The 23,982-nt window shown below is 50.9% G+C and overlaps 2 protein-coding genes across 15 annotated transcripts in view; one reads left to right on the top strand and one right to left on the bottom strand.

Moving 5' to 3' along the window:
• Window positions 1–21,496, top strand: part of SCN5A (sodium voltage-gated channel alpha subunit 5) — a 105,535-nt gene extending 84,039 nt beyond the window's left edge. For both annotated transcript variants that reach the window (XM_072941010.1, XM_072941007.1), the window contains 8 exons: window positions 7,758–7,931; window positions 9,861–9,983; window positions 11,922–12,203; window positions 14,273–14,326; window positions 14,846–14,983; window positions 15,470–15,574; window positions 16,650–16,920; window positions 20,238–21,496. In XM_072941010.1, the coding sequence (XP_072797111.1) occupies window positions 7,758–7,931; window positions 9,861–9,983; window positions 11,922–12,203; window positions 14,273–14,326; window positions 14,846–14,983; window positions 15,470–15,574; window positions 16,650–16,920; window positions 20,238–21,478 (2,388 nt within the window). In that variant the 3' untranslated portion in view covers window positions 21,479–21,496. The remainder of the gene's footprint in view (window positions 1–7,757; window positions 7,932–9,860; window positions 9,984–11,921; window positions 12,204–14,272; window positions 14,327–14,845; window positions 14,984–15,469; window positions 15,575–16,649; window positions 16,921–20,237) is intronic.
• EXOG (exo/endonuclease G) overlaps window positions 17,824–23,982 on the bottom strand; it is a 52,281-nt gene continuing 46,122 nt past the window's right edge. For 9 of the 13 annotated variants that reach the window (XM_072941015.1, XM_072941012.1, XM_072941016.1 and 6 more), the window contains 2 exons: window positions 23,863–23,898; window positions 17,824–21,756 (listed from right to left, as the gene is read on the bottom strand). The gene's annotated coding sequence lies outside the window, so the exon portion shown is untranslated. The remainder of the gene's footprint in view (window positions 21,757–23,862; window positions 23,899–23,982) is intronic. The other 4 variants (XM_072941013.1, XM_072941014.1, XM_072941025.1 and 1 more) reach the window with 4 other exon arrangements.

Here is a 23,982-nt window from a genome sequence, read left to right as displayed (position 1 = left end):
TGGGCAGGGAGGGTTGGAGGAGCAGGGGAGGGCGGAGAAAGGAGGTCTCCAGCTGGAAAGCCAAGTCAGAAACTGGAGCAGGACCTCTGCTGAAAATGCATTCCCCTAGGGCCCCAGATCAGGGATCAACTCACAAACTCTCAACACCCACAGCACACAGGGAGGTCAGAGCAGGAAGGGCTCACAGAGGGCATTTGTCCAGGCCCCCTTGTTCCACAAAGGGAACTGATTTGCCCAGATCACAGCTGCCACAGGTCACAGGTCGCCAGCCATCCACACCCAAGCTCTGGTGACACACCCACCCGCACACAGCATCAGGTGCTCCGTCAGACTGGTTCAGTGCAGTTAACAATGCTGGTTGATATTACACTGGGAGCTCCACTCATTCTGTGTCTTCTGGGGCAAGGTGCCAAGCGATGTAGTTCACACATTATCACATTTAATCCCCACAACAGCCCTTTGTAAAAACATTAAGTAACTTGCCCAAAGCTCCACCACTCACAAGCAGCAGATGTGCCCTTTGAACCCCGACAGTCAGATTCCAGAGTTTTTTGTCTTGACTTTCCATTTGTTCAGTCGATCTTTTCTAAGCCTTCCTTGTATCTACTAGTCCTGTGAGCCACGGAGAAGCAATAGGAGGAGGAGACACCGGCTCTGGCTTCAGAGGCTCTCTCCCTGTCTAGTCGAGGAAACCAGATTCAGCTCAAGAGAGCTGAGCAAGAATGGAGTGGATGACGCAGGGTGATGGGAGGCCAAGGGGGACTGGGACAGTCAGGAAGCTTCCCTGGTAGAAGCAGATAAAGATGGAGATGGACGCTGGAGAGCAGGGAGGTTTGGGGTGCACCTGGGGAATCTAAGCCCAGGTGGAGGAGAACCTGCCCCATCTCGCTCCCAAGCACTCTGCTCTGACCTCTCAGAACCCCTTCTGGGAGGAGGTGGAACAGCCCTGGAGAGGGTTGTGGAAAGTGCTGGTGAACAGGGAGAGGGGTGATCAAGAAGGTAGAAGAAACAGACATTTAACTGGCCCAGATGAAGCAAGGATCTGATTTTGTTGGGGAGCTGAGGCGTTCGTGCGTGACCACCTAATGAGGAATGCTTTGGGCTCGGGAGAGGGAGAGGGCCACTCGGATCCCAGGCTGTGTGCCTGCAGCCCGTGCTGCCTCCTGTGGGGGAGGCCATGGGGAGGCCCTGCACTGTCACTGCTAAATCTCTGGGCCTCCCACCCCACCCTGTGCTGCCCTGCCCCGTCCCAGAATGGGCCTAGAGCCATGGCTTGCAGGCTACATGCTGTTTTACCGTTGGCAGCTAGAGCCAAATCTCTGTAGGTTTCAGAGAAGGAGGATTTGACAATATGTTAACGAGTTTTGTTTTTAAACAGCCACAAACAAGGGCAGCCAGAGCCATTTAGTCTAGGCTGTGGAGGAAAAGCTCAGCCTAGCATAAGTGAGGAGGAGTTTTGGCAAGTGAGTGGTGACTGTAATCAGGGTAGACAGCCAAGCACTGTTAAAAAAAAAAAAAACCCACATTAATGATATATTGAGAAAAAGAAATCTCAGTATGCTATTTAAAGTTATAAACTTGTTTAACTGAAAGCAGACTATATCACTTCCAAATTGCTAAAGGGGAAATTTTTTAAGAACAGAGATTTTTACAGCAAAAGATAGGAACAAAGGTAGGAACAAGGAAGCACTGAATCAGGAAACAGAAAGTAATATGGCAAAGGCAAGATCAAACGTGTTTAAATAATAAATGTAACTGGATAAAATTCATCTTTTAAAAGAAAAGGACTATAAATGGGCTGGGGAAAAAACTCTTTAGCTATACGCTCTCAAATGACAAGCCTGAAACACTGTGACTCAGAAATATTAAAAGTGAAATAATAAGATACAGCAGGCAGATGCAAACAATGACAAAAATCGGAGTGTTTTTGTTTGTTAATGTTAAACAAGGTAAAAGCCTGGAGGGAAAACAAAGAGGGTCCAACCTATAATAAAAATACAACTATTATGAATATATTTGCTTGGGATTTCATAGCACTTACATAAAACAAAAATAGAAAAAAGTGGTAACAGTGTAATAGTACAGTGAGATTTTACCACATTTCTGTTAGTTCTTGACAGATCAAGTAGAAAGAAGACAAATCTAAAAATATATTTATAGTTAATAAAGCTGATCTAACCTAATAATAATAAAAATAATAGCTAACACTTAAATAGTACTCACTATGTGCCAGGCCCTGTTGTAAACATTTTACAAATATTAATTCATTCAATTTTTGTAATAACCCTGTGAAATACGTACTATTATTAAGCCTATTTTACAGATAAGGAAACTGCTAGGTGGAGCAAAACGAGAAAGATTAAAAGCAAACCCTTAGAAATGTAAGTCATTTTTTTTTAATTGAGTTATGGTCAGTTTACATTATCAATTTCCGGGGTAGAGCACAATTTTTCAGTCATACATGAATATACATATATTCATTTTCACATTCTTTTTCACCGTGAGCTACCACACAGTCTTGTATATATTTCCCTGTGCTATACAGTATAAGCTTGTTTAACTGTTCTATATATACCTGTCAGTATCTACAAATTTCAATCTCCTACTCTGTTGCTTCCCACCCCCCTCCCCCCTGGCAACCATAAATTTGTATTCTATGTCTATGAGTCTGTTTCTGTTTTATATTTAAGTTCATTTGTCTTCTTTTTTTTAGAGTCCACATATGAGTGATATCATATGGTATTTTTCTTTCTCTTTCTGGCTTACTTCACTTAGAATGACATTCTCCAGGGGCATCCATGTTGCTACAAATGGCATTATGTTGTCATTTTTATGGCTGATAGACATTTAGTCTGTTTCCATGACTTAGTTATATTGTAAATAGTGCTGCTATGAACATTGGGGTGCAGGTGTCTTTTTGAATTAGGGTTCCTTCTGGATATGTGCCCAGGAGTGGAGTTACTGGGTCATATGGTAAGTCTATTCCTAGTCTTTTGAGGAATCTCCACACTGTTTTCCATAGTGGCTGCAACAAACTGCATTCCCACCAGCAGTGTAGGAGGGTTCCCTTTTCTCCACAGCCTCTCCAGCGTTTGTCATTTATGGACTTTGGAATGGTGGCCATTCTGATTGGTGTGAGATGATACCTCATTGTAGTTTTCATTTGCATTTCTCTGATAATTAGTGATGTTGAGCATTTTTTCATGTGCCTATTGATCATTCGTATTTCTTCCTTGGAGAATTGCTTGTTTAGGTCTTCTGCCCATTTTTGGATTGGGTTGTTTGTTTTTTTCTTATTAAGTCATGTGAGCTGCTTATATATTCTGGAGATCAAGCTTTTGTCAATTTCATCTTTTGCAAATATTTTCTCCCATTCTGTAGGTTGTTGTTTTGTTTTGCTTATGGTTTCCTTTGCTGTGCAAAAGCTTGTAAGTTTCACTAGGTTCCATTTGTTTATTCTTGCTTTTATTTCTATTTCTTGGGTACATTGCCCTAGGAGAACATTTTTGAGATGTATGTGAGATAATGTTTTCCCTATGTTTTCTTCTAAGAGGTTTATTGTGTCCTGTCTTATGTTTAAGTCTTTGATCCATTCTGAGTTTGTTTTTGTGTATGGTATGGGGGACTGTTCTAGCTTCACTGATTTACATGCTGCTGTCCAGTTTTCCCAACACCATTTGCTGAAGAGACTGTCTTTATTCCATTGTATATTCTTGCCTCCTTTGTCAAAGAGTAATTGATCAAAAAGTTTGTGGGTTCATTTCTGGGCTGAAGTCATTCTTAAACAAACCTTGGATCAAACAGAAAATAGTTAAGTGGTAGGTTCATGGGTGTTCATTATATTAATAAGTAAACAAATAAATAAGATAAAGACACTATTTGTGGACCAAAGATGACAGTGCATCATAAATCAAAGATGACGACTCAACCAGTTTTGCCCACCTGAAATCTAGAAAAATAAGAAAGGAAAAAATAGAGAAAAATACTTTGCAGGAGTAGAAACTAGAAAGTAACAATATTGTTAATACTACATGTGGGGTACAGCCAAGACTGTAATAAGGGTAAAATATATAGGCTTAAATATTTTTATTATTAAGTGTTAAGAATGTAAATTAATTATTTAACTCAAGTAATTAGAAATACAACAAATCCTTAAAGCTAAGGAAGTAATTACTAATATAAAACTATAGATGAATGAATTAGAAAATAAACAGTAAAACGGAAACAATTCCAAAGCTGATTCCTTGAAAATTTAAATGATCAAATAAACCACTAGCTAATCTAATCTCTTACCTCTCCAAGAGTGGATTCGTTCATATTCTCAAGGAAGAAAATAATTCCAATGCTATTGTAAAATCTTCTAATGTATAAAAAAATGGAAAATCTGCAAATTATTTTTATGAAAGTTAAATAGTGCTGATTTTTAAAATTTGAAGTACACCAAATGGAAAACCAGAGACCAGTTTTCATACTCCATACTTACGAATAGTGATGCAAAAATCTTAAAATACATGCAAGTAGGATCCGGTAGTATATTTAAAAGATTAAATGAGTCATAGTTAGGTATATTCTAACTGAATGGTTAGAATGGTGCCATATATGTATTTATATGAGTCAGGCAAAGATGTAAAACCATATAATCATCTCAATGAATGCCTAATTTTTAAAACTTTGGTGAGAATAGAAATACAATTATTTCCTTAACTTAGTGAAAAGCTTACTGTCAAATTAACTTCTTTTTTTATGGAGGGCCTGGGGATTGAACCCAGGACCTCGTGCACGCTAAGCATGTGCTCTATCTACCACTGAGCTCTACCCCCTCCCCCTCAAATTAAGTTGTGTCATTATTATTTGTAGTAAAGCACTTGAAACACTTCTACTAAAGTCAAGAATAAGAAAATGATGATTTAACTACATTTTAGCTGTTTTTCATTATTCAATCATAATCTTGAAATACTAGTCAGAACTAATCAGTATAAAAATTGGAAAATAGAAGAAATGTAGTTAATATTATCCAGTATAAAATGAGTTTAAAATAATAGAAATATATCATTATGCATAGATGATTGCCTAGAAAAAATTTTAACAGATTAAAACTGGTTTAAAACCTATTTTTAAAAATATGACCAGATATAAAATAAATACACAAATATTTATTGCTGCTGTTGTTTTATACTGACAGAACTGTTTAGTCACAAGTAACATTTCTCAAATAGTCCTATATGCCAGGCCTTTTAAGCATAAAAGAATCGAAAATAAATATAACCTGAGGTGTATGTGACGTACATGAAGAAAACTATTAAACTTTCCTAAGGATTGTAAAAGAAGACAAACAGACAGATAAACATACTATAAATATACTCTGGTCTTGGGTAGAAAGACTGTACTAATTCCTAAAACAGTTCATAACAATACATTTCTAACGTTTTTAAGTGAATTTGACAAAACATTGCTTAAGTTTATCTTAAAAATTATGAAAAATGGTCAGGAAGATTCACATGACACTAATTCAGGAACAGACAGAAAGAGCAGCAGAACCACACAGAGATCAGAAATAGATTTCAGCAAACAGAGAAATGTAGTGGATGATAAAGTCAGCTTCTAATCTGTGGACTTAAAGTGGATTCTTTAATAAAGTGTTAGGACAGTTGACAAGCCACTCTGCAAAAAAATATTAAAATGGGTATTTGCTCTTTACCAAAATATATTAGATTTTAAAAATTATAGCATAAAATTATGAAACTAGAAAGCCAAAAAAAAAAAAAGGAAGAAGAAAAGAAAGGTCATTTTTTTCCTTTGGCCCTAGAACAGGCAAGGGCTTTCTTAACATGACACCAAAGGTTTTACTAAATGAAAATCATAATAAATGCTATAATTCTATTAAACGATGTAACAATAAATGAAAATGAAGTACAGAACTTCAATATGGTAAACAAACGTAAACAAGATTTAAAGGCACAAAACTAGGATAAAGCGTCTAAAATAAAGAGTTAGTGTCCCCAGGTAAACCCAACACTCAGGAGAAAAACTAGGCAAAGGAGATGAACAGGAAATTTATAAAGAGCACTGCAAATATCCAAGGAAATGGTGTCAGGATCACTAGAAATAAAACAAATTAAAATGTAACAGTGACAACTTGTATTCATTAGGCTGGGAAACGTGACAAAGGAGATGCAGCACCAGTGTGGGTGGTGGGGAGAGAGCTGCCTTCATGCACTGTGAAGGGAGTGTCAATCGGTGTCCCTTCTGGAGGTCCTGTTCCTAATCTGTACTGAAAGTACAGCTTTGACCTGGCACCTCAACTCTAGGACATTATCCTCCTCAGATAATCAGATGAGTTGCTCATTGCACTGTTGTTTCTACTAGGGATAAATTGGAAACAATGGCTAAATAATAGCACATGCAAATAATGAAATATTAATTATGCAGCCTTCAAAAAGAATGATAGATACATATTGTACATATTCTCATATCGGGTAGATAAATGTTCACAAAAGATTGTTTCATGGAAAAGGAAATTTCAAAACAAAATAGTTTACCTTATAAAATTGTGTGCTCAAATACACACAAATAGAGTCGAAAAGAATGTTCATCTGAATGTTAGCAGTGGTTACTTTAATATCATGAAACTGGAGATGCCTTTTATTCTTATAATTTCTGCATTTCATTTTTTATAAGAAGCATATATTTTTATAATCAGAAAAAGACTCGCCCACTTTTTATCTTGAACAATTTCCAGTCAATTTTGGGACCTGAATTATCCTGTTGTCCCATCTACACTGGCCAGATGAGCCATGTGATGCCCCAGTGGTGTATACTAGGACACTGCTGACAGCACCGGCCCCCTGGATCACTGTAGCTCACAGAGGCCCTGCGGTTGGACAGGGAGGCCCAGAGCAGCTGGTGGAGGCAGCTCCCCGGGGCCCTCAGTGACGCGCTCAGTTGCCTAGACTGGGAGCCCCAGAGCGCACTGAACAGGGGGAGCAGGTACAGATGAGAAGACTGGAGTTGGAGGGGGGACTGGGGGCCATCAGGTCTCTGTTGGCTCAGGGATTTGGGTCGAGGCAGGAGTGAGGAGGTAGGGAAAGACTTAGAACTTCTAGCATTTTAGAAATTTTGACTCCCAGGTTCTGAGGATTGCAGGAGGTTTGACTTCATCTAGTCCTGTGTTTCCTAAACTTCCTATCTACAAACTGCCTTTACTATCATTTCTTTAAAATTTTCCCTTAGATCAACACCCACTGTTTTTTTGTTTGTTTAAATAAATTTATTGTAAAGGGCAACTTTGAATGATTGTTGTCATTGGAAACCAATATTGTTTCCTATGAAAAGTAGGTAATTGCCTAAAGTAGAGTAAAAACACAGTGGAGTGGGAAAAAAAAAAAAGGTTTATGCTGTTTCCAGCAGCAGACTGTGCGCTGAGCCCGCACACCCTCTCGTTAAAATGGGAGATGAGCACGTTTTAGAAAGGTCTTAAAGATGCCCTCGCCCGAACTGAGACTCGATCTTTAAAGTGAAGGAGGAAGCATCAGGCTACACATTCTGCCCTGTTGTGCACACACCACTTTGGGTTGCTTCCTGACCGAGCAGTGGTGCACGCCCTGCTTGGAGAGCACGCTGAGGAACCCCCTCTGCTCCGCGTCTCCCAGATCCGGCCCCAGCCCCTGGGCAGCAGTTGGTGTCAGAGCTGGGGGCTCGGCAGGGTGGGGCTGGCGGTGGTCGGACGTCATGGCCACCTTGTCCGGATTGGTCTGCAGGCCTTTGAGGACATCTACTTGGAGGAGCGGAAGACCATCAAGGTCCTGCTGGAGTACGCCGACAAGATGTTCACCTACGTCTTCGTGCTGGAGATGCTGCTCAAGTGGGTGGCCTACGGCTTCAAGAAGTACTTCACCAACGCCTGGTGCTGGCTCGACTTCCTCATCGTGGATGTGAGTGTGGTCCCTGAGGGGAGGGGAGAAGGGGGACCCGTGGCTGATGCGAGAAGGAGCTGAGGCTGAGGGACCGAAGGTGGGGCTGGCGGAAGTCACCAGGCTGAAGTGGGGTCCCTCAGCTGGGCCTTGGGGTGGGCAGAGGGGCAGGAGACCCGAGTCTGGGGTCACAGAGGGGCAACCTGGGCCCTACCATCAGAACCCCCAGTTGGAAGGACACGGAGAAAAGGGAGTAGAGGAGGAAGGGGATAGAGGGCCAGGACTCAGGGAGAAGGGACAGTGCAGATAACTGTAAACAGGCTGGCCAGGGTGGGCCCACTGTGGTGACATTTGAAGGAGATTGGGGTTAGCCTGGCAAATGTCTGCAGAACATTCTAAGCAGAGGTTGGAGTGGCAGTGCAAAGGTCCTGTGGTGGGAGCATGCCTGACATACTTGAGCAACTACAGGGAGGCCAGAGTGGCTGGAGCAGAGATGGACAGGAGGAAAGTGTAGCAGATGAGGCCAGACTGCTTGGAGCAGAAGAGGTGCAGCCTTTGAAAAGTATGACTTTTATTTAGAATGAAATGGGGAGGTGTTAAAGGGCTTTGAGCAGAAGAGTGACATGATCTGACTCATGTTCTAAAAGGATCACCCCTTCGCGGAGGCGGTGGGGCATGGGAGGGGAAGCAGGGAGAAGGTTGGGAGGCCATGGCAGTAATCCAGGGGAGAGATGACAGTGGCCTGGCCAGGATGGTGGCAGTGGAAGTGGTGAGAAATATTTGGACTTCTGACGTATTGTGAAGGCAGAGCCAACAGGAAATCCTGACGGGTTGGATGGAGGGTGTGAGAGACAGGCAGGAGGCAGGGATGACGCCAGGCCTTGTGGCTTGAGCAGCTGAAGGATGGAGTTGCCATCATTGAGGTGGGGGATGTGGGTGGAGCAGGGGGGAAAAGCTTTGGAAGGACAGACGACAAGGATGGCCTGCTGGGAGCTAGGCAGGCAGACTAGTTGGATCTGGTCCCTGGGGCCCTGTCCCCAGCAAGAGGTCCCTGAGAGATGCCCCTCATCCTCCCCAGAATGGGGACCAGCATCCTCGGGGGGCGAGTTGGGGCAGCACAGGAGTCCCTCCTGGGAGGAGGCTGTGGGGGTCAGGCCGTGCCCACAGCCCCTTGTCCCCCCTAGGCTGCCCTCAGAGCCGGGGGGTGGGAGTGGTGATGGCTCGCGAGGTCAGGCAGGGGGCCATTTCCAACCTGTGATCACCAGCCAGCAGTGACGCAGGAGGGATTGGGTGCCCGTGGAGCTTCAGAAGGACAAAATCTGTGGGGTGGAGACACCCAGTGGAAGTGGGGCAGAGGGAGCAGAGAGCAGAGCAGTCCTCAGAGGCTCCTTCTGAGCCTCCCTTTGAAGCTGTCAGAATGTTGTGTGGTCCGGCTCTGGGGAAATGCCCCAGGACTGTCGATCTGCTTATATGCGGCTCAAGATGGTCCTTCTTCCCCAGAGAGGCTACTATGGGGGAGGGAAGGGGCAGGCCCAAGAATCTGACTTGAAGGAAAGCACGTGGCGACTGCAAGCCCAGGCTTTGGGTCCCTGCTTCTCTACACTGGCGGGTGGCTTTGGGACTCAGTTTTTTCATCTGTAGAATGGGGAGAACGCATTCCAAGTCCTGGGGTGAGTGGGGCTATTACAGACCTGTGTGTGCCGTGCTCACAGCAGGCCCTCAGTGAAGGTCTGAAAGCTAGGACACCGTTGGGCTCACCCTCAGCCTCTTGGGCCCCGGGAAGGCTGGCCCAGTGCACGGCAGCCCGTGAAGACGACCCAGCCGGGAATCATAGACAGGCTGGGTGTGAGAGCCAGCAGGCCTTCCCGTGCCCAGTTTTCGGTGGGCCAGGAGCCCTGCCGCCTGTCTCCAGCGGTCCCCGTGGCCCCACCCCAACCCTGCCTCCCACAGGTCTCGCTAATCAGCCTGGTGGCCAACGCCCTGGGCTTTGCTGAGATGGGCCCCATCAAGTCGCTGCGGACATTGCGCGCACTCCGGCCGCTGAGAGCCCTGTCGCGCTTTGAGGGCATGCGGGTAAGAGGGGGGCTGCCTTCCCACAGGGGCACTGGGAGGCGGCTCCACAGAGGGGACCTCAGGCTCATTTGCTGACCAGTTGGCCCTGACCTGGCAGGAGCCCGTGCGGGATCTCCAGGGCGCAGGCTGGACTTGGAGGAGGAGAGCTGTGAGAACCTCCCCCCAGGCCTGCCACCCCTGACCCCGTGGGCTCCATGAGGGCCAGAGAACACTGGACAAAGGAGAGGAAGTGAGGCCTGGGGCACAGGCGTCCCAGCTGCAGCCCAGCCCCACCGCCCGGGGCCCCTGGGCTTCTGCTCTCCTGCAGGGCCTCCCATCTGGGTGGGCCCAGTCCCATGGGCCCGGGTTCCCTGTGCCTGTCGGTGTCCCCTGCCTCCTGGCCGACCCAGGCTGCTTCCCTCTCTCTGATGGACAGTGGGACTGTGAATAAGGATGAAGGAAGGAGCCAGCTGTAGTCTCACCATTGGATAGCAGTTTGCATTTGCTTAGTAAATGCTTTGGCACTATTTTCTTTCTTTTTTTTTTTTTTAATAGGGGTACTGGGGATTGAACCCAAGACCTCATGCATGCTAAGCATGCGCTCTCCCACTGAGCTACACCCTCCCCCAGTACTGTTTTCTAAGTGCAGAGCCCTATGCGTTTTTTCAAGTCATCAAATTTTACCAAAGAATGTGCACATACGAGGCAAATTTAAAAGCCCACCAAGAAAAAAAAATTACCCATCATATATAGCAAAACAAACCTATTTGTACGTTTGCATGTGTATTTTGGTGGTTGTTGTTGTTTTTACAAAACATGCACAGTTGTGTTGTGACTTCAGCAGACACATCTGAGTGTGTCTCACCGACTCGGCAGGCACCATCACGCAGCCCCCATTGGGTTGATGGTTTAGAACTTTGCCCACACTCCTGATCCATGGAGAAACAAACTGCTTATTTCAGGTGGAAAGCCGTTCACAAGTGAATAATTTGACCTAAGTTAAATGTCTCTTTGGGAGCATGTACATTTGGTTCTGGGACACAGGGGAGACTCTAGCTGCCAGAAATGCCTCTGTGGTGGCCACTGGCCATAGAGCCAGCCAAGGGCAGACTTGAGAGTTGGCCTCCCACCCTGTTCCTGGGTTCATCATGCTTGCTGGGGCGCCAGGGACCCCCTCTCGTTTGCATGTGTCAGCATTACCCATTCTGGCACCAAACCCACCACACAGCCCCACACCGGTGCACTTCAGTCTGTGTGGCAAACATGCTCCTGGCTCACGGACACCTGGGGACTAGGTCCCTCACTGAGTGGAATCCCGTTTCTTTTTGCCAAGGATGCCTCTTCTGGGTGCTGTGAGTTTAGATGAAGAGCGTGGGGCCGTGGCTCACGGGGTCAGAGAGCCGCTCCCCAGGGAGGGCAGAGGCACGGGAGCCCCCACACCACCCGCCCTGCCAGCCCTGCTCCCGCTGCGGGAGAGCTGTCGGAGGACCCTCCGTGTGGACCGCTCGGAGGGCCCCTGGGCACACTTTACCGGAGAACATCCATCCATCCCAGTAGCTGCAACCCCAAAATAAACCAGAAACTTAGCTCAGAGAATGTGTCTCCAGAGGCCCTCTCCCAGCAGACTTCTGGTGTCCTCAACTGGCAGAGACCTGATTGAAAATTAAGTTTGAAGGTCATGGACTCTGGGCAGAGCCAAGAAGGGAAAGGCAGATGTTCTGAGCTATGTCAGACTTCAGGGGGCAAAGCTAAAGGCGTGTGTGTTTCCTCACTCCCCTCCCTGCCCACCAGACCTTCTGGCCATGGGTTGCCCTTCCTTGGGGACAGGAAGTGTCATTTCCCCCCCTTCACAGGGACCCACAGCCAAGGGGTTCAGTAGGTGGAGTGGGGGGTGGTTCTTGAAAAGTGCGTGTGCTCTGGGCACCCCCAGGAACTGAGCCTCTTCTCTGCCCACTTGAGGTTGTGGTCAATGCACTGGTGGGCGCCATCCCATCCATCATGAACGTCCTCCTCGTCTGCCTCATCTTCTGGCTCATCTTCAGCATCATGGGCGTGAACCTCTTCGCGGGGAAGTTTGGGAGGTGCATCAACCAGACTGAGGGAGACCTGCCCTTGAACTACACCATCGTGAACAACAAGAGCGACTGTGAGTCCTTCAACATGACTGGCGAGTTGTACTGGACCAAGGTGAAGGTCAACTTTGACAACGTGGGAGCCGGGTACCTGGCCCTTCTGCAGGTGGTAAGTCCTGGAGAGGGGGGGCGTCCTTCCTCCCACTGGCTGCCCAGCAGCAGGCTCCTTCACCGTGGTGTGGGCAGGAGGGGACAGCGGGGTCACTCTGGATCCTCCCAATAGGGTCACGTTGCCCAAAGGAGGCCTAGGATTTTCCAGAGACTTCTTGGATGTTTGGGAGGGCCCCAGATTTTCCACTCTAGGGCAGATGCTACGGTCTCCAGGGTGTGTGATGGGGGGCTTCAGTGCTGCGGCAGAGCCAGCTCCCCAGCCAGCAGTCAAGTGGCCTTCCTCGCACTGTTAGTTTGGCAAAGCGATGCAGAGGTTCCAAATGAACGACCGTAGACACCAAGGGACTAATTGTTCATAGTAGCAAAATTGTGACTCTGGCCGCCCCTGTTATAAAAGGTAGTGATGCCTCCTGTGTTGTTTAAGAGAATATATTTACTTCCATCTCCAAGGTGCAAAATGTGTGCTGTTTAAACAGACACAGCCCTGGCCAGTCATCCCAAAGGGCGATTGATCTGTGAGGACAGTGGCTTCAGTGATTATAACGCACACCATGAAATTAACCTACAAATTACCTTGACAAGAGAAACGCTGACAGAACCGTAGTGCATAAAGCCGCAGCCTGAAGCCCCGACGCCTGTCTCTAGGCCCCAGAGCAGAGAAACTGAACTTGGACTCTCACCCGAAAACTTAATGCACCTCCACTCACCTCTTAAATCCCAGGAGTAGCTTCCTCCTCGTGGATAACAAGATTAGGGCTAGTCCTCCCCTCCCTGTGCCTCCCCGTCTGAACACCAGAATTTGGAAGGAAGGGCCCCTTTTGAAGACTGAGAACTGATGGTCGTTCGAGACAGAACAGCACCGTAGCTGGAAAGAACTTGGCCCCGGGCATCTCATAACCTTGGGTGGCCCCAAACAGGTTGCAGAGCATTCCCAGGCCTCTGTCCAGGTGAGGGCCACCCAGCACAGGGAGCGGAAGCAGCTTGCCTTCTCTGGGGCCACCTTGGTGTCCCCACCTGCCCCGCCTGTCTCATAAAAACTCAGACATGGAAGGTCTGTGTGGACCAGCTTGTCCCCTGAAAGGAGACTCAGGACAGCATCGGATTTGGCCGAGGACACAAGTGAGACCCACTAGGCAGCCTGTCTCAGGCCCCGAGTGAGGCAGTCCACGCAGCCAGCGCCAAGGCCTGCTCCGTTCAGCCCCCTTTTTACGGCCCTGTGGGCTGTGTTTGTGTGGGCTTGCAAAAGCTGGTTGCTACATTTTCCGATGTTTTGCAAGCCATTCTTAAAAATTAGGTTTTATAAGCTTATAATTAACTGAATGATATTGAAACAAAATCAAAACTCACCATCACTGTTTATTATCATCTATACTCTTGAGGTTACTCACATCTGGTGAGTCCGTACAGCGGAAATACTACGTCGTCATGCTCCTGTGCACCTCTCCCCGACTGTGTGTGCAGTGCCGGCGCGATGACCACTTGAGACTGACCGTGGTGGGAGGGTTTACACGGAGAAAGTGGCAAACACAGCATCTGGTGCTTTTCCGTCTTCTGGGAAGCCATTTGTTAGTCGGTCACTTACCAAGACACAGCTGGCAAAGGGGCCCCCTTGCGATTCTTGAGGGACTTCCTTTGAAAGGCCGTAGAACAGAAGCCACAAGGCTCATGACAGAGGGGACCAGGTCAGCACCAGGGTCCACCTGAAACCAGAACAGGGCAGCCAGGCCCCACCTCTCTGTCCCTGACACCCGCAGTAGGACCCTGTGTGGTTTTAGAATCTGAAATCAATGTGGATCTGAAGGGCAGTCTCTTGGCCACCATCCAGAAGCTTGTTCCCCCACTGTGTGGCCTTCTTGGGGTGCTGCTTGGCTGGCTTCCCCCCCTCCCCAGCCCGGAACAAGAAGGTCTTTCCCTGACCACCCGGACTTTTGGACGCTGCTGATGGGTGGGGCGGGCTGCTTGCTTCCTGTAGGAGGCTGTTTCCTGGCCTCGTCTGTCCAGACAGGAGCCCCAAGTAGCTGAATAGATGCAGAATTAAATGATTTTCTTATTGTCTCTTCCTCCCAGGCAACATTTAAAGGCTGGATGGACATTATGTACGCGGCGGTGGACTCCAGAGGGGTAGGTTGCCACACTGGCCTCTCTCCCTGAGTCAGGCACCCGAGGCTCCCAGCTGCTTGACCACCGGGGATCAGGGTCCACATCCCGTAAGGGTGAGGTCTTTTGTGTGAACCTGGAGTTGAGCCTCTCTGGAATGTCCAGGGCTGGCCCAAGGAGTCCCCAAATTCTCAAACATCTTTCATATTAAATTCACTGTAATCTAGTTGAATCAGTCTTACCCCAGGAGGATGAGGTGGAAGTAACAGAGACACAAGTCAAGTTTCTCCTTTGTGCCCCTGCCAGTCACACTGATGGTTCATTGACGGCTGAAAGATGCCCCCATATGCTCAAACCTCCCAGTGGCCCGGGGCAGAAGCCATTCAGTGACCCTGTGCCAGCCGAGCCCAGCATGCCTGCTCCCCTCACTGTCACATACAGTCAGACACAAGCCCCTGGCACACCCTGTCTCCCAGAGCCGGCACACCCACCGGCGCGCTCCGACCCTGCCCGGCTGACCCCCTGCCCGCTCCCCCCCTGCAGTATGAAGAGCAGCCCCAGTGGGAATACAACCTCTACATGTACATCTACTTCGTCATCTTCATCATCTTCGGGTCTTTCTTCACCCTGAACCTTTTCATCGGTGTCATCATCGACAACTTCAACCAACAGAAGAAAAAGATACGTAGAGCCCAGGCTCCCCGGGGCGCTTGCTGCCACTGAGATAGGGTGGGAGAGGGGTGTGTCCATGACGTGACACACTTAGGCCTGGAAGCGTGTAGCCAGGGGCCCCGCGCTGACCCTAGCCTACCTGCGAGATGAGGCCCTGAGGGATGCTGGGGGCAGGGTTGGGACTGTCCACCTGGTCCTCGACCAGGGACAGCGAGGTGCACAGAGGCCAGGTCCTCCTGGAGTTCCATCGGAGGGGCCGTGATTGGGCGGCAGGCAAACCAAGCATGGGCGCAGAGAACCTCCAGGGGTGGCTGAGTGGCCAGGGGAGAGGCCCGGGGTGGGGACTGGACTTGCAGGTCAGTGTCAGACTTCTCCCCAGGAGAGGAAGTGGGGAGGAGGGCAACCCTGACACCCTCACCCAGGAGGCAAGATCCCTGTGTTCCCCATGCCGGGGCTCCAAGAACCCCACAATGAGCCTGGTGCCCCTCTCTGCACTTAGGGGGCCAGGACATCTTCATGACAGAGGAGCAGAAGAAGTACTACAATGCCATGAAGAAGCTGGGCTCCAAGAAGCCCCAGAAGCCCATCCCGCGGCCCCTGGTGAGTCAGGCTCTATCTGGGGGGAGCGGGGAGGACCTGCTGGTGGTGGGGAGCCTGGGGAGCCCCCACTCCACAGGACCAGCTCTCAGGGCCTCTCCACTGTCTCCTGTCGGGGAAGGAGGGACCTCTGACCGTGCACAGGGGTCTCAGTCTCATGGAGATAGCGGGGAAGGCATGAGACGGCCCTGGCAGCCGGGGAAGTCCCCTCCTCCCCTGCCAGGGGGAGGCTCTCCCCAGGGAGGGCAGGGCAGCTCTGCAGCCCCCAGCCCCTCGCGTAACCGCATCCTTGCAACCCCCTGAGCAGTCAAGTCCCCTGGTGGGCGGGGCCCAGAGGGGTGCTGGCTCCTCTGCTAGGCTGCCTCCCTTGGCCTGATCAAGCCAATACACACATGTACGTGCAAGCACACCCAAAAAAGTGTGTGGTCCGTGTGTGTTGGAGCAGGAAGGGGGCAGTACTTAGGTTAATTGGGGGATGGTCCCTAAATCCCTGGCTAGTGAGGAGCACCCACAGGTTTTCATACACTCTTTCATCTAATTCTTTCCTGTTCTCCATACTCTGTTCTAGGTTAGTTGTGTGTGTGTTTTCACTTATAATAGTCTCTCTTCCCCAAAATGATCTGGACTAGCTTACAATTAAAGACATATAAATATAGTCAGTAGAGTAAATAAAATAAATTCCATTAAAAGAGTGGAGAAAATTTAACCCAAGGGCTGAGACAGTGGCTAGGACTGAACATTAAATCTGACCTTGACACTTGAGACAGCGGGAACAAAGCAGCCCGATGAACGCTGTGCTCAGGAGACTCGGGGTAGGAGTGAGCTCTTCCTGAAGGTCCATCAGAGACAGTCTCCGGGGAGGGAGCCCCAGGGCTGGGCCTTGAAGCCCAGGGAGCTTTCAGTGAAATGGCCAGGCTGTTCAGCCTCCTGACTTCTTCCTCTCACTGTGACCGTCTGGGGGTGTTAGACCCCGCAAAGGGTGGAGTGGGGGGGTGGGCCTGGGCCAAGAGGCAGCAACAGCGGGCCTGCTGGCCTGTCTGAGGTCCCTGCTGACCCCCTCCTTCGCCCCTCCTTTCAGAACAAGTACCAAGGTTTCATATTCGACATTGTGACCAAGCAGGCCTTTGACGTCACCATCATGTTTCTCATCTGCTTGAACATGGTGACCATGATGGTGGAGACGGATGACCAGAGCCCTGAGAAGGTTAACATCTTGGCCAAGATCAACCTGCTGTTTGTAGCCATCTTCACAGGCGAGTGTATCTTCAAGATGGCTGCCCTTCGCCACTATTACTTCACCAACAGCTGGAACATCTTCGACTTCGTGGTTGTCATCCTCTCCATCGTGGGTGAGTACGCAAGAGGCTGAGCCTCTCCCTGTCCTCCAGCCTGGACCTCATGCCAAGTGCACCCGGCTCCTGCATCCTTTTCTCTCCACACTCCTTGCCTCTCCCCCATCTCCCTCTCTCTCTCTCACACACACACACACACACACACACACACACTCACTCTTGTATGTCTGGGAGGACCCACTCAGGCCAAGGGGCCAACCTGGCAGAGTTCCCGGCACCCCCTGCTGGCTCCACCCTCCATGGGATCCTAGAACACAGCTCTCTGTTTGGAGAGCTTCAAGGATGAGTCTGGGAAAGGGAGCAGGGGCCGTGGAGGCCCCCCTGCCCTCCCCAAGGGAAAGCCTGCACCCTAGGTTGAAGGAGGGAGGCAGGTGGCTCTCTAAGGTTGAAGTTATCCCTGGAGATGGAAAATTCTGGAGTCTAGCCACCCAGGTGTGTCCCAGGCTCCTTCGGACATCACCTGCCTCATGTAATTTGCCTTATAAAGTCAGCACCAAGGCAGGGAAATCATACAGCCAGGAGCAGAGAGACAGGGTTCCCGCACAGCCCGCTGAGGCTGCTGCAACAGAAACACCAGACCAGGTAACTTACCGACAGCAGAAATTTACTTCTCGCAGTTCTGGATGCTGGAAGTCCAAGACTAAGGCACCGTCATGGCCATGTTTTCTGGTGAGGGTCCTTCTCCTGGTTTGTAACTACCTTTTTGCTGTGTCCTCACGAAGTGGAAGGTGCTCGGGAGCTCCATCCCATTCATTAGTGCAGGGCTCCACCCACATGACTCACGTGCCTCCCAAAGGTCCCACCTGCTACCACCACCATCTTTGACAGCTGGGATTCAACTCTGGGGGGAGACACATTCAGACCATAGCACACACCCACGTCTGACCTCAGAGCCCAGAGTTCTTGAAATAACGGTTTTATTGAGCTATAATTCACATATCCTAGAATCCACACTTTCAGGTATACAATGTGCCACCATCACCACTCTCTAAGTTTAGAGTAGTTTCCTCACCCCAAAATGAAACTCTGTACCCAATTAGCGGTCACTCCCCGTTTTCCCTCTCCCCAGCCTGGCCACCACTAATCTGAAATGTTGAGGGACTGACGAGCTGTTTTCCAAAGTGGCTGCACCATTAGACATTCCTGTCATCAACATATGAGGGTTAGTTTCTCCACATCCTCACCAACACGTGTTGCTGTCTGTATTTTTTAATCATGGCCACGCTAGTGGGTATGAAGTGGTATCTCCCTGAGGTGTTGGTTTGCATTTCCCTGAACATCCTTTCATGTGCTTAGTGGTCATTTTCCTTGGTATATCTTGGTATATAACAAGAGAAATGTCTATTCAAGTCCTTTGCTCAGCTGTTTAGCTGACTTACTCATGTTTTTATTGAGTGGTAAATGCTCTTCATATACTCTGGATACCAGTCCTTTATCACATACATGATTTGCAAATACTCTCTCCCACTCTGTAGGTTATCTTTTCACTTTCTTGGTGGTTGTCTCTTAAAGCACAAAGCTTTTAATTTTAAGTTCAACTTATCAATATTTTTTTCTTGGGTTCAGAGCGCAGTCTTGACCCTGCCCCCACACACCTCTGCCTTGGGGTGACTGACTTTCATCTTTCCAGCACATACAGCCCCTACCTTCAGTGCACCCACTGGGGCTGCTGCGGCCGCAGCGAGGGGCAGCAGGTTAGAATCTGGAAAAAGGGTCAGGAAGTTCTCCAGGAGGTCCCAGGCGGGGGTGAAGGTGACAGTGTGCCTGGGGGACGAGAGAGAAGCTTTAGAGAATGCAGATGTCAGAGCAGGAATGGAGCCCTCGGGGACAGTCTCAGGAACTTCAGGGGGTTCAGCCTGTACCCCACAAACACCTATTGGTCCCAGAGCTTGGCGGGACCAGAGAGGAAAGGGTAACTAGTCGACCTGGAGCCACAGTGTCTACGTCAAATCCCAGCTTCTCACCTCACACTCCGTTTCCTCTTCTGGAAGAGGAGGATGGTATCAGCTCACCACCTAGGGAGACTGGCAGGGCTGAAGGGATGGGTATGAAGGGCTCAGCCCAGTGCCATACTGACAGTCACCACTACCACGTGTCAATCAGTGACATTGTTACTAGATGAGTCTGGAAAGGTTACTTGGGCCAATACGAAGCAAACTTATTATTCCACTCTTGCTCCTATAACTTACATCCCTGCTCCTTAAAACTCCAAACCCTGAGCCGTCAGTAGAGACCGGCGTGGGAACCACCTCAAAGAGGCTGAGCAGCGACGGGTGTGGCGTGGGGAGCGCGCCAACTTCCCGGCCGCTGCCTCTTGCGCTTGGATGCAGCCCTGTTTGGATATTTGTATTTTCTAACTCTTTGCTAAAAACTTTGCTCTGTGCATTGGTTCTCCTCCCAAGTTCTCTGAACATCTTTGCCATCATAACTCAGTTCTTTCTCAGGTAGATTGCCTGTCTCCTCATCACTTATTTCTTCTGGGATTTTATCTTGTGCCTTGGCCTGGGAGATATTCCTCTGCTGCCTCATATTGTCTAAATTTCTATTTATATTTTTAGGTAGGTTACTTACGTTTCTCGACCTTGGAGTAGTGGCCCTCAGTGGGAGACGTCCTGTACATCCCAGCAGTGCGCTCCTCTCTCGTCACCCAAGGGCCAGGGTCCAGCCAGTCCCAGGGGAGAGTCTGGCCTGCGGTTAGCAGGTTCCTTCCACAGGATTTGGGATTGTTTTCCTACTTCTGGTATCTGCCCCCTGGTGGGTGAGGCTGGACTAGAGGCTGGTGCAGGCTTCCTGGCAGGAGTCGTTGGTGCCTGCCCACTGCTGGGTGAAGCCAAGGGGGCACTGGTGGTTCAGAAGTAGAATTCTCGCCTCCCACTGCTGGGTGAAGCTTGGTCCTCTGCTGGGTGGCTGCCTTCCCACGAGTATGTTGTTTGGCCTGAAGCTTCCTAGCCCTTAAGCCTCTAGGATGTCAGGTGGGTAAGGCCATCAAGATACTGAGAAGTCCCCTAAGGCCTCAGAACCCGTGATCTGGAAAACAGGCCCAGCATGGCTCTACTGTGCAGGTGTTCTCAGGAGACTAAGGAACGGAGGGCTCATAAAGCACTTTGCAAGGAACTGGGTACCGTGGGCCCCCCTTTTCTGGATGGAGATTCGGAGAGATGGGTGGAGGCAGGGCCCTTGCAGGCCCCAGGTGATGCCGCAGGCCTTCGGGAAAGGCCTCCGCTCCCTGGCTCCCTGCTGTGCAGAGACACCCCCCCACCCCCGCCCCATGGCAATGCCAGGCCAGCAGTCACAGGCTCTGCTGTTTCCCACAGGCACTGTGCTCTCAGACATCATCCAGAAGTACTTCTTCTCCCCAACGCTCTTCCGAGTCATCCGCCTGGCCCGAATCGGCCGCATCCTCCGGCTGATCCGCGGGGCCAAGGGCATCCGCACGCTGCTCTTCGCCCTCATGATGTCCCTGCCCGCCCTCTTCAACATCGGGCTGCTGCTCTTCCTCGTCATGTTCATCTACTCCATCTTCGGCATGGCCAACTTCGCTTACGTCAAGTGGGAGGCTGGCATCGACGACATGTTCAACTTCCAGACCTTCGCCAACAGCATGCTGTGCCTCTTCCAGATCACCACGTCGGCCGGCTGGGACGGTCTCCTCAGCCCCATCCTCAACACGGGGCCCCCCTACTGCGACCCCAACCTGCCCAACAGCAATGGCTCCCGGGGGAACTGCGGGAGCCCTGCCGTGGGCATCCTCTTCTTCACCACCTACATCATCATCTCCTTCCTCATCGTGGTCAACATGTACATCGCCATCATCCTGGAGAACTTCAGCGTGGCCACGGAGGAGAGCACGGAGCCCCTGAGCGAGGACGACTTCGACATGTTCTACGAGATCTGGGAGAAGTTCGACCCGGAGGCCACCCAGTTCATCGAGTACTCAGCCTTGTCCGATTTTGCCGACGCCCTGTCTGAGCCGCTCCGGATCGCCAAGCCCAACAAGATAAGCCTCATCAACATGGACCTGCCCATGGTGAGCGGGGACCGTATCCACTGCATGGACATCCTCTTTGCCTTCACCAAGAGGGTCCTGGGCGAGTCTGGGGAGATGGACGCCCTGAAGATCCAGATGGAGGAGAAGTTCATGGCCGCCAACCCGTCCAAGATCTCCTACGAGCCCATCACCACCACGCTCCGGCGCAAGCACGAGGAGGTGTCGGCCACCATCATCCAGCGGGCCTTCCGGAGGCACCTGTTGCAGCGCTCCCTGAAGCACGCCTCCTTCCTCTACCGCCAGCAGATGGGCAGCAGCGGCGTCTCGGAAGAGGATGCCCCGGAGCAGGAGGGCCTCATCGCCTACATGATGAATGAGAACTACTCCCAGCGCCATGGCCCACCCTCCAGCTCCTCCATCTCCTCCACATCCTTCCCACCGTCCTACGACAGCGTCACCAGGGCCACCAGCGATAACCTCCAGGTAAGGGGGTCTGACTACAGCCACAGTGAAGACCTCCCAGACTTCCCCCCGTCCCCGAACAGGGACCGTGAATCTGTCGTGTAAGCCGTGCCCGGCGGGCCAGCGCACAGCATTGTGGCAAACCTGACTGCAGCCCCAGACCAGCAGTCGCTGGGCTGTCCTGGCTTTGGGCTTTGGGAGTGAGAGGTGAGCCTCGGCCCTGCAGAGTCCTGAGGCATCGTGCGGAGGGCGGGCAGCAGCTGGCCGAGCAGGCCGCTCGGGGAGGCCCATCGGAGAGGCTCCACGTGTAAGTACCGGTCCTGGGGGGCCTGGTCTGGTCAGGCGGCGTCCGGGGGCTCTGATCAGCACCTCCAACCCCGCTGCTGAGACAGAGCACAAAACAGACTGTATGTTGTGAATGGGCTTTCATAAATTTATTATATTTGGTATTTTTTTACTTAAGCAAAGAACTTTTTTTCCCACGGACGGACAGCAGTTCACACTGCCGCCTCTTAACTCTGAACAAGTGTGTCTGAAGCTGCTGGAACTCAGTTCTCAAAGCAAGAGTGAGATCCAGTGTGGCCCCACTGGCCTTCACTGCCCAGGGGCAGAAAAGGGTTCCCTGCCGCTTGGACGGAGGTGCCACGAGGGCTGAACCCCTTCCCTCACATGACGTGTGCGCACACACACGTACACTGAGGCCAGACAGGCCACGTGTGTCCCGGGCTCCCTGGGGGCGAGCGCCAGGCAGCCTGAAGGCAGTAGGCCTCTCCTCCTGGCCCCCAGCAGGGAGGATCTTGTCAGCCTCCCATTGTCCCCCAGGCCCCCTTTTCACCATGTGTTTTTATGCAGGCCACCCTGAGGTCAGCTCTACAAAAACAAGCTTCCAGAAGGAGCGGCCTGGGTCCCAGGGCTGGTCCTCAGCACTGATGTTGCCTTTCTTCCCCAGAGAGCTCGGCTTTCTGTTAAGAGTATTAACATTAAGCTCAAGAGCATGAGGGAAGCAGCCCCATTCACCCTGGGGCTGCCTGGGCTGAGAAACTCCGCAGCCGTCGGTGCGGCAGCCCCAGCCCACATGGGTAAGGGAGTCCACTGTCATCACCCAGGCTCGCTCTCTCCATCTTTCTGACTCTGGGTGGGGGGATTTCTTGCTCCTCGCCAGACGCAGCGGCATGGGGATGGGGAGGGCAGCTTGGGCCCTGTGCGGGGAAGGGGCCTCGGGACGGCCAGGCCGGTCCCTGTGTGGGGAATGGACCCTGGACGAGTCCCCCCGGCTGAGTCCCCCCGGCTCAGCCCAGGGTCCTGGGGGGGGGGGGGTCTAGGCTGCCCACAGGTCTGGTGAGCAGGCCTTTTCAGGGAAAAATACTTTTTCTAGTCCGGTTACCCAGCGGGCCTCTTGTGCTGCTGACAATCCTACTTAGCATATGCAAATCTTTTAATGTAGAGGACTGTCACCCTGAGAGTGACAGTGGTGGCTGGTGGAGCCTGAGCAGGCAGGCGCTCGGCTGCCCAATTCCAGTCTCCAGCAAAGCCACCCCCCACTTGGTGGCCACCTCACAGGCCGCCTCTCGGGGCAGCCCAGGAAGCCAGAAGCTGGCTGTCCTAACCTACCTCGCCGAGCCGTCGGGGGCTGGCCGCAGGGAGCTGAGGGGGCACCGCCGCCGAGTCAAGTATTACATTTCTTCTTGTCACCCGGGCTCCCCTGGGGGCAGTCCCAGCCCCCACCCACCTCCACCCCAGTGATCTCTCCTCCGTGTTCCCTTTGAGTCCAGCATGGGACAGGGTTTTAACTGTCCCAGCGACACTTTGAGTGGAAATCTTATTTTTGTAGCTCTCTGTGCTGCGCTGTGCCCTCCCCGGCACCCTGCTCCCGCTGCAGGGCAGGAATGCGGCGGGGAGGCCAGCCCGGCTGCAGGCCCAGCCGTCAGGAGGAGACTAGGGTTTGTGTGTGGGGACAGCCCAGTAGCCTGAGACTGGTATCTGGGGCTGGCCGCTGGCTGCACACGGCGTGGCCGAGGGCAGGGCTGAGCTAGAGCCGACTCCGTAGCTTTTCGCGTGGCTCTCGTTGCTTTTTTTCCAGAACTGCACGATGACCAGCAGGAGGGGAGGAGAGGGAGGACACAGGAGGGCGGGCAAGCATCCAGTGTCAGCTGTCGTCTGAACTACTTGAGCACTTCTCACCAAACTTCGTGCATAAAGAAGATTCATATTTTTAAAACAAACCAATAAATGGCTTACATGACCTGGCCTGGGCTGTTCTTTTTTTAATTGAGGTATAGTTAATTTACGATGCTGTGTTAGTGTCCAGCCCGCCAGCCTCTGTAGCCACATCTCTTCAATCCCTCAAAGACCCCAGGCTCTTCCTCCTGTCAGCCCTGTCAGCCTCTGCTCCCATCACCCAGAACACTCTTCTCCGGGCCTCATCTTCATGTCACCTCCTCTGGGAGCCCTCCCTGACCACCACCACCTGTCCGCCTCTTCGTACTTACCTCTCCCCGCACCTGACACGTTCTCATTGCCGGCACCTGCAAAGCCAGCAGGTAAAGGAACATGACCTCAGTGTCAGCAAATCCAGCCTTAATGTTTGTCTCCCCCTGGCCCTTTCAGCT

This window comes from Vicugna pacos, chromosome 17 (assembly GCF_048564905.1).
Source record: "Vicugna pacos chromosome 17, VicPac4, whole genome shotgun sequence".
Lineage (NCBI taxonomy): Eukaryota > Metazoa > Chordata > Mammalia > Artiodactyla > Camelidae > Vicugna > Vicugna pacos.
The sequence above is the reverse complement of the archived record's forward strand: the minus strand, read 5'-3'. Positions and strand labels throughout refer to the sequence as shown.